This window comes from Mustela erminea, chromosome 6 (assembly GCF_009829155.1).
Source record: "Mustela erminea isolate mMusErm1 chromosome 6, mMusErm1.Pri, whole genome shotgun sequence".
Classification (NCBI taxonomy): Eukaryota; Metazoa; Chordata; class Mammalia; order Carnivora; family Mustelidae; genus Mustela; species Mustela erminea.
In genome coordinates this window covers 16,670,270-16,685,314 of record NC_045619.1, presented here as the reverse complement: position 1 = coordinate 16,685,314, position 15,045 = coordinate 16,670,270, and the positions used below count along the sequence as shown (strand labels likewise).

The following is a 15,045-nucleotide window of genomic DNA, read 5'->3' as shown; positions in this document are numbered from 1 at the left end:
TCCATTTTGTGATTTGATTTCCACAGCCTTGTAAAGCAGGTGCGCACATCTCATCCCGTGTTACGCAGGAGGAAACTGAGTCTCAGAAAAATTGTCAAGTCCAAGGTACCCAGTATATAAGTGGCCAAGTAGTGTTCAAAAAAGAATTATTGTGATCATAACATAAATGCTAGTCTTTTGAGGCAAGATGAAACTGTAGTGAAAATCGTTACCATCCATTCCAACTTCAGAAGCCAGTGCCCGGCTTGGAGGTGATCTTACCTGGCCTGTGTACTTGTCTTCCCCCGTACACCAAGGTGGCCCCCTCTTTCACACCAGCTTCACAGTATTGCAGAAGTTTCTCCAGATGGGCCTGATGGTTTTGGGGCCCGTGATCGGTAGATCTGTCAAGTGGATCACCAATTTTCATCTTTTTAATTTCTTCCACCTGTTTGTCACCCAGTTCACAAAACACAATTGTCAGTTAATAATAGTAATAGATACCCTTGGCTAGCTTCTACCATGTGGTGGGTGTCATACTAAACTGTCAAAGGATGTGTTGTCTTTTAGTCTTCACAGAAGCAGTGGAGGCGGGTATTTATTACTTTCATCTTACAGGTGGAGAAACTAAGGCTTAGACAGGTTCACTGGCTTAACATACACAAACACTAAAGACAGTAGAGTCTTCTTGACTTGAAAGCCCACACTGTTAACCACTCAGTTCTAACAGATTGTAGAGTACAGACGTTACATTCAAATTATCCTGAGTGTTAATCCATTAAAATAGCAAACCTGAGGTTCTGGAAGATTTGTTAATACAGCACCCTTGTACTCTTTAGGGCAGAAGAATTACTAAAATGGCCACATGGTTATCCTCTTTTCTCTCCCCTGATGTAGCAACCCGCTTTTGGGAGATGTTCATGGCAGTCAGTGGAACTGCTAGAATGTTTCGATCTTTATTGTGCAGTGTTCATCACTGACATCTCTCTGTGGTTGTCCCTGTGCCCCTCACTTATCTTAATCTACCTGTGCATTTTCTAATGTTAAGTCCAACTCGAATAAGAAGAAAGAATGAGAGTTACCATAACCCAGCAGGGCCATGAATTTGAATTTGGGTGTGGCAAGATTTCCCCCAGTAAATGCTCAAGACAGAACTGCTGAACGAGTGAATGAATGTCAATTGCATGTGTGCAAAACACGTTTACTGATGGACTGATCAGGTTGGCTCTTGACATTTCAGGTCTCAGCATTTGAAATGTCCACACACTGAAGTTGTGAGAGCCCTGTAACATGTATTTTATTGAAGCACAAAACTGAATTAGAGGGATGTTCTAGAGGGAGACACTGCCCACCATCTGCCCCTCCATATGCCTTCTGTGTTTTCCATTCTCACAAAGAAAGAATGAATGTCTTTGCTTCTTGGCATTGGGAGGGGGAACTGACTCTGAAAAAAAAAAGAAGCTGGGTGCTGGTTTTTCGAACATAAACAAATTCGTGATTACTGTTACCATAATAATGACATAGTTTATTATAGTTTAGTTTGTATTAGCCACAGAATTTATCTTAATAGTTATATAAATGGGTTTTGGTCTCATGTTTATAGAATCATGACCAATCTACAGGGGGTAGGTATGGATGTGTGTGTATGTATGTTTCTATCTATGTATCTATCTGTATAATGTTAGCGGAGGAAATGATATTCTGTCCCAGTAACTATGTACTGAGGATTTGCAAGGATCTAGTGGTATATCTCTCTGAGTCAATTTAGGAATTTACAAAAATCTAGGAGTATATGTCTCGTAAGTATCAAGGATAAAATTTACTAAAAATGCAGAGCAAGGTATAGGTAATAAAAGCTCTTAAGGATTTTTGGTTTGTTTTGTTTGTAGAGACCTATACCTTTTTACTATGAAAAATTACGAATACATATTAAAGTAGATGATATAGTGAAATGCCATGTACTTACCACCCAGCTCAACAACTACCACTCATGGCCAATTTACTCCCCCGCTTACTTCCTCCCCTCCTGGGTTATTTTGAAGCAAAGCCTAGACATCATATAATTTCTTCTGGAACTATGTCAGAAAGTAGCTCTAAAAGATAAGGACTATGTTGTTTAAAATATATCTATATACCACAGTACTAATATCATACCTAGAAATTCATCAATAATGCCAGAAATCCTTTTCAGGTAAAAACCGTTTCTGTACAACTCCTAGAGCCAATGTGAAGATGTCTTACCACTCTTGTCACAAATTCATCGTGGATGGATTCTTCCACAAACAACCGCCCGGCGGCAATGCAATTCTCTCCTTTGTTGAAAAATACTGCCCCCATGCCCTTCAGCAGCAGAAGAGAAAATATTAACGTTGTACACCCCGAGAATTAGATGTTTTTGGAAGACAGCAGACAGACAGAGAAATCATTGAGGCAATGCCGTGGCCTATAGCTAGTGAGGAGAACTGCTTAGAGACACTTAGAGTTTTGACTTAGCATATTTTTAGGGATTTTGTTTCTCTTTTACCCTTTTTGGTCCAGGAGCACTTAAAAAAAAGTGGGTGATCATAAGGACGCACCACTGAGGACAAATTTTGTGTTGTAAGAAAATCTGCGTTGTTCTATACATTTAAATGTAATATATGTATACCAAATTTTGCTTTTAAAATCTTCACATCAGTTTGTATAAATTATGAATGTTTGGAAAGCGTCTCCTGCCCCTCAAGTTTTAAAAACACCTTAATGATCCAAATTGTAAAGATACCCTTTTTAAAATTAAGTGCTTTGGGCAGTCCCAAATTTAAGCATCAAGAGAATAGTTTCTATTTATGACCAAACAAAATCAAATCTCACGTTGAGATTTTTTTGTTTTTGAAGATTTTATTTATGGGGCACCTGGGTGGCTCAGTGGGTTAAGACTCTGCCTTTGGCTCAAGTCATGATCCCAGAGTCCTGGGATGGAGCCCCACATCAAGCTCCCTGCTCAGCAGGGGGCTTGCTTCCCCCCTCCCCCTCTGCCTGCTTCTCAGCCTATTTGTGATCTCTCTCTCTCTATCAAATAAATAAATAAAATCTTTTTTTAAAGATTTTGTTTTGTTTTGTTTGTATAAAATCTTTTTTTTAAAGATTTTGTATAAAAATCTTTTATCTAAAGATTTTGTATAAAATCTTTAATCTTTTAAATCTTACAAAATCTTTTTATCTTATAAAATCTTTTATCTTTTATAAAAAGATTTTTGTATAAACTCTTTTTTAAAAAAATATTTTATTTATTTATTTGACACAGAGAGAGAGATCACAAGTAGGCAGAGAGGCAGGCAGAGAGATAGGGGGAAGCAGGCTCTCTGCCAAGCAGAGAACCCAATGCAGGGCTAGATCCCAGGACCCTGAGATCATGACCTGAGCTAAAGGCAGAGGCTTAACCCACTGAACCACCCAGGCGCCCCATCATGTTGAGATTTCTGATAAAAAGGGAGATGAGACACGTTTAGCAGTAGGCATCTATTTGATGGGATCTGACCCCCTCTTACCATTCTCACGGCCTTGTCAAGCTCACAGTCATTGAATATTATAAGTGGGGATTTGCCACCAAGTTCAAGGGAAACTTTCTTCAAGTTGCTCACAGCACAGCTAGAAAAAAATAAATGGGAAATGAGCATCCTCTGTCCCACCTTTTTAGCTACAAATTACCACTAAGCGTGCAAAACACAACTGAACCTCAGAAATATTAAGAAACGTATTCAAAGACAAAACAGGAGTGGGAGAATGGTGAGAGCTGCGGAAGCTTGGTGATGAGCACCTGGGAGTTCATGGCGCTATACTGTGTGCTTGGTGTGTATTAGAAATTTTCCATAATAAAATTTTTTTTCTTTTTAATTCTGTGGACGAATAAATAGAGATCCTCACAGGTAAATTCGGATTCTTGAGGTATAAGAATTTTGGTTACATAAGGCCTGGCAAGGAATTTAACCTCTCACCAGATTCCTGGAGCATTAGGGAAACAAAGTATCAATTTTTAGAAGCATCTTATTTATTTCCCCCTACTCGCAAAAGCATTGATACTGAAAACATTAAAAAATACCCCCAAAAATTCAGAAAGAAGAAAGAAAAATCACAGAATTCTATCCATGTTTCAATGTCCCTTGTTTTTGTTTTGTTTTGTTTTGTTTTTTTACCATTTTGACATGCTTATTTCTTTTTGGTTGTTGTTTTTTTTTTGTTTGTTTGTTTTTTGTTTTGTTTTTAAAGATTTTATTTATTTATTTGACAGATAGAGATCACAAGTAGGCAGAGAGGCAGGCAGAGAGAGAGAGGAGGAAGCAGGCTCCCTGCGGAGCAGAGAGCCCGATGCCGGGCTCGATCCCAGGACCCTGGGATCATGACCTGAGCTGAAGGCAGAGGCTTTAACCCACTGAGCCACCCAGGCGCCCCTCGACATGCTTATTTCTGATGTGTCCAACCATGGCCTTTGCCTTACTCAACATGGTTGGGATCACCCAATATATAAAATCGTGCGCCTTATTTTTCTTTCTATTTACCTTTTAACAACACTTTTCAGTGTTACTATAAATTCTCCACGACCATGATTACACAGCACTCCACTACACTGGCATGCTTTAACCACTGCCTTATTTTGGACATTTAGAGTGTCAGCAATTAAAAAAAAAAAGAATGTTGCTGCTTTTTAGGAATTCATTTTATAAATAATTCATATTTGTCATTTATATCTTGGTTTCTTACTTATGCTCCAAAACCACTCTGGGCCACAGCTTTAGCACAGAAAATTATTTTGTGCTGCATTGTTATAGCTACCAGTGGGGTAAAATTCCAATACGGCTCTGGTTTTTACTGATTATGGGCTTTGTGCTTTGGAAATATTTTATTATATGATAATAGTTCAACACCCAGCAGTGATAAGTAGATTTTTCTTCTAAACCAGATGTGGGCTTTCTCCCTCCAAACACACTCTGCATAAGAAAGCAAAAAACACAACGAAAACTGAGGTTGCTAGGATCTTCAGCAAATCAACACATTAAAACCAATACCTCTTCATGATCTGTTTGCCAATAGCAGTGGACCCAGTAAAACCAAGTTTACGGATATCAGGATGTTCAGAAAGGCGTTGCCCTGCTATGCCACCTGCAGAATTAGGGAAGAAAACATGAATTAAAACATTACACAAGCCTTTATGGTATGAGTGGCTTTGAATGCACTGAAATAGATTTCCAAATTTTCTGAGTTTTGCATTTTCTCTATTAATTACAAACTTGACAAAAGTCTAGATGATGTCCTTCATGCAATTATCAGCCCCCCAAAAGATGGGTAAATCTTGGTTTTTCATCTTCCAGAGTAATTTAAAAGAGTTGTAACAGGCCTTGTTATGGCAGTTTTACAATGTTCTATAATTTCTGCTCCTCTTACCCTACTCACCCATCATTATACTTCTACTTTAAGATTTTTAGCACATGGCAAATACATTTATCCTTAAGTTAACTTTGGTGAACTGTATTTAGCTTTAATAAGTCTTTCTAACTTCAAGTTTTTTTAACTGTAGTTATAAGTCAGGACAAGATTCCAGTGGGAAAATAGCTACTTAGCTTCTCCTATACCATTCATTAGTTGCAGCCAAGTGGGTCCTTAGATGGCTTACCTGAGCCTGGAACGATGTTGATTACCCCCTTCGGAAAACCTGCTTTCACAGAGAGCTCAGCAAACTTCAAAGCAGTCAAGGGTGTGACCTGAGCAGAAGCCCACAATTACTTTCTTCAGACCCTGTCTTGTCCTTTAGATCAGTACCCTGCTTTTCCCTTCTGGTCGCACTATAGTTCATTTTAATTCTTCTTCTATTCGGTCATAATTTCAGGCTTACAGCAAAGTTGCAAAAATAGTACAAAGAATTCTTATATATCCGCCGCCCAGATTTCTCACATGCTAACGTTTTGTTACATTTGCTTTATTCTCTTATCTCTTTGTCTTCCTCTGAACTGTGTAAGAGTAAGATACGGACATGCCCCGTTACCTGTAAATAATTTGGGGTGCATTTTCTAAAAACAGTTTCTTGTATGATGTAACCACATACAGTGATCAAAATCAGGAAATTAACAACACATTACAAAACCTAATTTACGGACATTTCGTTTTCTTTAAATTTAAAATTTTTTTTTTTAATTTTTTTTTTTTTTAATTTATTTGACAGACAGAGATCACAAGTAGGCCGAGAGGCAGGCAGAGAGAGAGGAAGGGAAGTAGGCTCCCCGCTCAGCAGAGAGCCCGACGTGGGGCTCGATCCCAGGACCCTGGGATCATGACCTGAGCTGAAGGCAGAGGCTTTAACCCACTGAGCCACCCAGGTGCCCCGACATTTCGTTTTCACCAACTGTCTCAATAATGTGCATTACAGAAAAAGGAAATCCAAGTTCATACATTGCATTATCATGTCTGTAGTCTCCTTCAATCTGGGAGAGTTTCTGAGTTTTCTTTTATGTTTTGTTCATGACACTGACATTCCAGATAAGCACAGGCTAATAATTTTGGACAACGTTCCTTTGTCTGGATTTGTCTGCTGTTTCCTCATGATTTAATTCCTCATGGTTTAATTTAATTCCTCATGAATTAATTCCTCATGATTTAATTTAATAACACTTTGGCAAGAACACCCCAGGAGTGACGCTGAGTCCCTCAGGGCACCCTCTCAGAACACATGCTATCAAATAGCCCCAATATTGGGAAATATTAATTTTGCTCATTTGGTAAAGGGGGGTGACCAGGTTTCATCACCGTGAGTTACTCTTTTATGCTTTGTAATCAATTAATATTTTGTAGGAAGATACCTCAAAATTATTTAAATGTCCCATTACTCCTTCAGCTTCTATTCCCTAGCGTTAGAATACATTGCTAATTCTTCCTGAATCAATTATTATGAGGAAGGCTGCCAGATGGTGATTTTCTATCATTCCTTCCACGTGTGTTAGTTGGCTTTCCTCTCTAAGAGCTTTCCCTTCTCTTCAGTTAATTAACTAATTAATCCATGAGAACTTGTGGATTCTTACTTTATTCAATAGGTTGTAATGTTTTACTATTGGTACTTCTGTGGTGTTCCAAATGTTCCAGATTTGGCTGATGGAAGACCCTTTAGGATAGCTGTTTTGTCTTTCTAACCTGTCCCTATCATTCTTTGAGCATTTACATGCATTTTGCCTTAATAAGATGTTCCGAGCACATCTTGTATTTTTCCTGTTCCAGCTCTTTCTTCAAGGAACCTAGATTTCTTTCAGTGAAGAATGATATTTAACAATTATGATATAATGGAAAATATATATTTGGTCTTTGTCTCTGGTTCCTGGCACACAGTTTCTAAAACACTTGGAATCTCTCATGTAAAAAGTGTCTTTTGTATACTTATGATGGGACTGGGAGCTGGGGGCTCTGAGGTAGTTTCAGGATGGACTCTGGTCACCAGAAAGACCTGGCCATGGTAAGAAGGTTGGAATTTTCAGCCTGACCCTGAGGAATTGGGAGTAGCTGGAGGTTGAGTTCAATCATAAAGGGCAATGATTTAATCAATCTTGCCTGTGTAATTAAGCTTCCTTAAGGACGCCTAGCCCATGGGGTTCAGAGAGCTTCATGCTAAGGCACCCATGTTAGGGGAGGTTGGTGCACCTGAACTCCACATGGACAGGCTCCTATGTTCACGGTCCTTCCAGATTTCATCCTATGTACCTTTTCACCTGACTGTTGATTTGGATCCTTTATAATAGAGCCATAGTAAATAAGATACTTTCCTGAGTTCTGTGAGCATTCTAGCAAATCCCACCTGAGGAGGGGGTCATAGAAATGTCTGATTTACAGCCATCGGTCAGAAGTACAGGAGGCCCAGGGCTCACAATTTGCATCGGCAGTGGAGGCAGTCTTGTGAGACTGACTAAGCCGTTTACCTGTGGGGTTTGTACTAAAGCTCTGGTCAGTTAGTGTCACAACTGACTTGAATTGTAGGACACCTCGTTGGTGTCCAGAGAGTTAGAGAATAGGTTGGAATGGGGGAAAGAACCCTGACATTTGGTGTCAAAATTTTGGAGTTTTATAAACCAAAATCTGGACACTATTGAAATGCTGCTTCTGCTCTCAGGAGATAATGCTGGGGAATAGTTCTACATGTGCTTATACACCCATACATCTGTCTATCTGTCTATCTTCCTACCTATCATGTATACCCACGTATACTTATATCCATTTCTTTTTTTTTTATAAAGATTTTATTTATTTATTTGACAGAGAGAGATCACAAGTAGGCAGAGAGGCAGGCAGAGAGAGAGGAGGAAGCAGACTCCCTGCTGAGCAGAGAGCCCGATGCGGGACTCGATCCCAGGACCCTGAGATCATGACCTGAGCCAAAGGCAGCGGCTTAACCCACTGAGCCACCCAGGTGCCCCAACTTATATCCATTTCTTTATCCAGCTGTCTAAATGTATTAAAACCCATGAGTTGTCAAATACTGAAATCCAATATCTTAGAGTTCATTCAATAATCTTTTCTCTTTTTCATGGCTGTAACTCTCTTCCCCAACAGCGAGAAACATGGCTTTCAATATCCACAGAACATTCACTGATTTGTTCAATTCAGAAATGTCTAGAAAATAATTTCGGAATTATTAAGCCATGTCCTTATGAAGAGGAAGCTACTAACTAGAGTCCAATACTTATTTGCAGCACTTTTGCCTTTAGTCTGAGAGCATTCAGTCCAAATGTCTGTCAAAAGTTACTTGGATTAATGTGTCCTTGCTTTCTTCAATGGGATCATGATATTCATTTGAAATATGGCTCAATTTGGTTTTATTTGCATTCAACTTTAGGGTTTTTGCCCCATCCGCGTTGATTCTGTTTCTTTCGTTTGTTGTCATTGGTGAGTACGGGAAACATGCTTTCAAGAGTGAGGAAGGTACATGGGGCGCCTGGGTGGTTCAGTGGTTAAAGCCTCTGCCTTCAGCTCAGGTCATGATCCCAGGGTCCTGGGATCGAGCCTCGCATCGGGCTCTCTGCTCAGCAGGGAGCCTGCTTCCTCCTCTCTCTCTGCCTGCCTCTCTGCCTACTTGTCGTCTGTCTGTCAAATAAATAAAAATCTTTAAAAAAAAAAATAAAAATAAAAAAAAATAAAAAAGAGTGAGGAAGGTACAAAACGTACGTTCAGAGAAGTGATGTTCTCTGCCTTCTTTCCCTCTATCTCTTGTACCCCATCTCCCCATGGACTATGAGGGGTAATCAGCTTCACTAGTCTACAGCGTCTCCTTCCTGTTTCTTTTGCTCAAATGAGCATATATATATCTTATTTTGCCTCCCTTCTTACACAAAGACGGCATAATACAATCTCACTTTTAACATCTATTACGGTGATGCGTAACTCAGAAGCAAAATGAAAGTCATATTTTCACACTGTTAAAAAACCAATGCTGATTAAGTCTTAAGTTAGCACTTTTTCAGTGTGCTTTCAATAAATGGGATGTGCAAGAAGTTCCGTGGAGGTGTGGAAAGAGAACAGTGGAACTTCTACGCACATATTTTAACTGACAAAGATATGCAACAAGTCAAACATGACATTTATTATGTGGCTGGCTAAGGATGCTCTCTCTCCGTCTGCATGAAGGGCAGAAGGTCATGGGTCATAAAGGGATGTCCTAGGGCCGAACAGGAGCTCACAAGGCCAAGGGAACAACAGTGGTTTCTTCACTTGCTCATTTGCTGTCAGGATATTGCCATGTGTTGAAGTTTATAGGCCTGGTTACGTAGATCTGCAGACTATATTGTTACTTTTACTAACCCAGCCTTCATTAAATGGACAGGTGGCTGAAAAAGAATCTCTACGGAAACTGCGTAATAAAAATAATACTTCCAAGGCAACAAGCAAACAGCAAGAAAGAGGCAAGACTAACACTTCCCCCCCGCTTCTGGTAACAGGTCCACTGCAGTCACATTGTGAGATTTTCAAAATGGCAGTCTAGTTAGACTTGATGAGAAATTGGCCTCAAACACTGGAAGTTATCAAAAAGATATCCAACACGGTGGTTTTATATCTACTACTGTTACAGATGATCCTAGTGCGAAGTGTATATTATTATGCCTTGATACGAAATCATGATCAGAAAAACACTTGAAAACTAACTACCCTGAATTAATGATAGTTCTTTTCAAGTAAGGACAAAAAATGTTTTTATATCATTAATAAATACAATAAAACAAATTGTTTCATTTTTATCTCAGCCCTTTTCATTTCTGTTGGTTTTCTTTCATTTGGCCACTTAGTTCTCCCAACAGGACTTTTGCTTTAAATGATATCTGGGAAAGCAATTAGCAGTGTTGTGGGCAAGAGTAGGTCATTGCTAATGTTATTATTAGGTTTGATGAAGTGGTCAGAACCCATCAGACCTGGACCAGTCTAGGCCATGGGAAAGAGCTTCCTGATTCAGACCTTCGGACAGTCACAAGAGGACTTCGTATGGGAAATGGATGCATACCATCATCACGTAATATTATGCAACAAAGTTAAAAGATATCACAATAGAACAATAACAATTTTGGGCCTTTCCAGGATTAAAAGTATCATCGGGGCGCCTGGGTTAAAGCCTCTGCCTTCTGCTCGGGTCATGATCCCAGGGTCCTGGGATCAAGCCCCGTGTTGGGCTCTCTGCTCAGTGGGGAGCCTGCTTCCTCCTCTCTCTCTCTGCCTGCCTCTCTCCCTACCTGTGATCTGTCTGTCAAATAAATAAATAAAAATCTTTAAAAAAAAAAAGTATCATCAATCATTAAACTGTCAGTTTTATTTTTTTATGTATTTTAAAATATTTTATTTATTTGACACACACACACACACACACACACACACAGAGCGTGCACAAGCACGGGGGAGGGGAAGAGGCAGAGGAAGAAGCAGACTCCCTGCTGAGCAGGGAGCCTGATGTGGGGCTCCATCCCAGGACCCTGAAATCATGACCTGAGCCGAAGGCAGACACTTAACCCACTGAGCCACCAAGGCACCCTAAACTCTTCATTTTAAATTGCATGTGGTGACAGAAACTATGTGTGTCTTCGTCACTGATAGATGCTTGGCAACTAGTACGCCCTCAATGAGTATTCTTAATTTTTGAACATAATATATAATCACTGGAGTTCTTCAATGCTTAGCACTCTCATTGGGTATCATTTAGTGATTCTCAACTCTGTCTTAGAAACAAATGTGAAGCTTTCAAGCAATACCAATGCCTGGGCTCTGACCTAGACCAATTACATCAGTGTCTCTGCCAAGAGATACCAGTATTTTTAAATAAGAACTCCAGATGATTCTAATGTGTGGCCAGGTTGAGCACCCCAAGGCAGGATTATCTGCCTCTTCTCTTCACTCTACAGGCTTCCTGCTATTTAGTGGGGGAAACAGCACTTCTGTAGAAAGCTGCTGAATCGGTACCATTGCCATGGAAGGATTTGTCAATATCTATTTATTTATCTAGCTATCTATCTTTTAAAGACTTATTTATTTGAGAGAGAAAGAGCACACATGTGCAGGGTGGGGGAGGCAGACAGACAGGGGAGGTGGGGAAGGGGAGGGTGAGGGACAAGCAGCCTCCTGCAGAACGCAGAGCAGGACATGGGCTTGATTTCAGGACCCTGAGATCATGACCTAAGCTGAAACCAAGAGTCAACACCCAACTGACTATGCCACACAGGAACTCCCCCTCCCCGGCCAGCCAACACCTTTTCTTTCCTTGTAGAGAAAGAGAAAGAGATAAGAGTGTGTGAGCAGGGGGAAGACAGCGAAATGGAGAGAAAATCTTAAGCAAACTCCATGGCGGGGCTCAGTCTCACGACCCTGAGATCATGATCTGAGCAGAAGTCAAGAATCAGATACCCAGCTGACTGGGCCACCCAGGCGTCCCACAAATATATGTGTCTTCTAACTAAGTGATGGTGCTATTAGAAACATTTCCTTTAAATACACATGCATATGTGCATGATGTCATATTTACAAGGGTATTAACTATAGCATTGTTTATAATAGCAAAAGGGCAAAAAAATCTAAATATCCATTAATTAGGGATTGGTTAAATAAAATATGGTTTAGCTATACAAGGGAATATTATAGGATATCGTTTATTTACATAATGGAAATTGTTTAATAAAAAAGGAATATTTTTTTCCTTCTGCTGAGTAAGTATAGAATGCTACTACGATATTGTGTTGTAAAAACACTTAACACAACATTTACCCTCTTACCAAATTTTAAGTGTATGATATAATACTGTTAACTGCAGGCAAAACGATACACAGCAGATCTCTAGAACTTATTCTTGCATAATTGAAACTTTATACCTATTGATTGGCAATTTCCCGTATCCCCCTCTCCCTTCTCTGTGATTTTTTAATGGGTTAAAATATATATATATATATATATATTTATTGCATATTGTATTTTTATTGCATATTATATTTATAAATTGTTTGCATATACACATATTTGTATATGCATAGAGTATCTCTGGAATTACCAAAGAAACTAATAAATAATAATTAATAACATCAGTTGCCCCTGGGGAGGTAAATTGGCTGGTTGGGGAATTAAGAATAGGAGGGAGATTTTTTTTTTTACCATCCACCTCTCTGTACATTTCTATTTAGAAATTTTTTAATGTATAATTATTTTTTTAAATGAAAGTTTTTCTGTCAAGTAAAACAAGATGCCTCTGGTCAGTATGACTAAGTAGCAATAACAAATGAAACTGTAATTTCTTAAGTTCTAAAAGAAGAAATATAGGAGAGGTGACAGGTAATGTAACTCTTCTAGATTAGAGACCAAGTTTTCTCCAGGATGTGTGCACCTTAGAATGTGTATGAATGTTCACTGTATACAGTCAATACTCAGTCAGGTATAAAGTTGGCCAACATATGCTTTTTCTGAAAAGCTCCTGAAACATTAAAAAATTTTCTTGAGAACTCTATCATTGGAATTATTTTTATTAGTAATTATTATTTCCTTATTATCCACATGTACATATTCTTACATAGTTGCCACAATTATGTACATTCTTTTGTATCCTTTTCCCTCATCTTCCCTATCTTTAAAATACTTTTAATAATTAAAATTTGAATGCCTATATAATACCTTTTCTTTTGATGTCTCATTGTTACTCTAAATAAGTACCCAATTATTGGGCATTTGGCACTTTGCAAGAATGGAATTGGCTTGTAGAAATGCAGTGGATTTTACCAGAGCATCCTATGCTTGCTTCCCTTGTCATGGAAATTTAAATTGTGGGATATCTATGGGGTACATTAGGCAGCTATTAAAAAAAGAACATTTAATATGAAAAGGTGTCTATGATATCTTTAAAAATATAATATACAAGCCTGTTTGTTTTTAAAGACATAACGTTTATAAATGTGTGTCTCTGTTTTCAAGTGGATAGGTGAGAAGGAGATCGTGCCCCTGGCCCTTTGCATCTCACCTGCGCTGGCTTGAGCACTAAGGTATTGCCTGCTGCCAAGCATGCCGCGCTCTTCCACGCCAGCATCATCAGCGGGTAATTCCAGGGTATGATAATGGCACAGACACTGCAGGGGTAGAAAGACAGCATCCTTAGTTGTCTCTAAACAACACAACTCACACCAGTCACCCAGGGCACTCTCCTCGTCTTACCCAAGTGGCTCCTTCTTGGTGAAGGTCAGATTGCGATTTGGACGGGCCTGGTTGATTGGAATGGTAGAACCCTAAAAAGTTAAAAAAAAAAAAGGGGGGGGTGATTTCTATTTTACTAATTCAAATAAGTAAATCTAATCTCAAGGAATCCATTTTCTCCCCACCTGTCTTAACTTTTCTTAGCTGGTATGAAAAGGCAGTGTTTAATTTATAAGAAATACATCCACCCCAAGAAAAGGAACCACTATTTCTTTCTGGAGGGAAGTAAGACACAAGAGAATAAACGTAATTATATCTATCTATCTATCTCCAATACTAAACATAGTTTTTTTTCTTTTTTCTTTTTTTTTTTTAAAGATTATTTATTTATTTATTTGAGAGAGAGAGAGCATGAGAGGGGAGAAGGTCAGAGGGAGAAGCAGACTCCCCATGGAGCTGGGAGCCCGATGCGGGACTCGATCCCGGGACTCCAGGATCATGACTTGAGCCGAAGGCAGTCGCTTACCAACTGAGCCACCCAGGTGCCCCCATAGTTCTTTTTCTTAAGATTTTATTTATTTGTTTGGGAAAGAGAGCATAAGGTTGGGGGGAAGGGGCAGAGGGAGAGGGAAAATCAGACTCCCCGCTGAGCAGGAAGCCAGCCATGGGACTCGATGCCAGGATCCCGAGATCATGATCTGCTGAACGCAGACACCCAGCTGACTGAGTCATCCAGGTACTCCTATATACCAAACGTAACTCTAATTTAATTACCTCCATTCCTAATTTCTTGACATGGCAGAGAATGTTAACTGCCTGCCCAGTATCCATTCTTCCTCTGTCCTTAGTAACAGAAACCCTATATTAATAATGGTAACAGCCATGTGCCCAGATAAAATTCTGTTTTACCAGTTTCCGGGGCAGACAGGGATGGCCAATGGAAGATATAAGCACAAGGCATCAGAAAGGGAACACTCTTTACAGTAGGCTGACTCACTCTGACCCATGTTCTTTTACCATAAACCCCCACACTCGCTTGGGCCTTCTTTCTGCTCAGAACATCCCTGAAATGGCTGGTAAGTGCAGCGCTTATCAGGAGACCATGACACAGCCTTGAGGGTGCTGGTCATCAGTGCTAAGGATGGTCTGGCAGGAAGAGAGGGAAACTATGTATCATATACCAGCGCTGACTAATTGCCTTGTGCTCCTTAAAAATGAGGTAAAAACAAAGTCCTGCTTGAGTTTCTGTTACATGCAGCCAGACTTAATCCCAGCTAATTTACAATGGTAGTCTTTAAATGAAGCTATTCATTTGTTCGGCCACAGAAAAGAGTATTGCTGTTACTAATTACACGTGTCCGTCTCTTACCCGAAATCCTTGGGGTCAAGTGTGTTTTGGGATTCAGAATGATT

The 15,045-nt window shown here is 39.5% G+C and overlaps 1 protein-coding gene across 2 annotated transcripts in view; it reads right to left on the bottom strand.

Moving 5' to 3' along the window:
* Positions 1-15,045, bottom strand: part of ALDH1L2 (aldehyde dehydrogenase 1 family member L2) — a 64,050-nt gene that overhangs the window by 7,435 nt on the left and 41,570 nt on the right. For both annotated transcript variants that reach the window (XM_032346526.1, XM_032346525.1), the window contains exons 14-20: positions 13,654-13,724; positions 13,463-13,568; positions 5,627-5,714; positions 5,022-5,115; positions 3,507-3,606; positions 2,221-2,319; positions 262-427 (exon numbers count right to left, since the gene is read on the bottom strand). In XM_032346526.1, the coding sequence (XP_032202417.1) occupies positions 262-427; positions 2,221-2,319; positions 3,507-3,606; positions 5,022-5,115; positions 5,627-5,714; positions 13,463-13,568; positions 13,654-13,724 (724 nt within the window). The remainder of the gene's footprint in view (positions 1-261; positions 428-2,220; positions 2,320-3,506; positions 3,607-5,021; positions 5,116-5,626; positions 5,715-13,462; positions 13,569-13,653; positions 13,725-15,045) is intronic.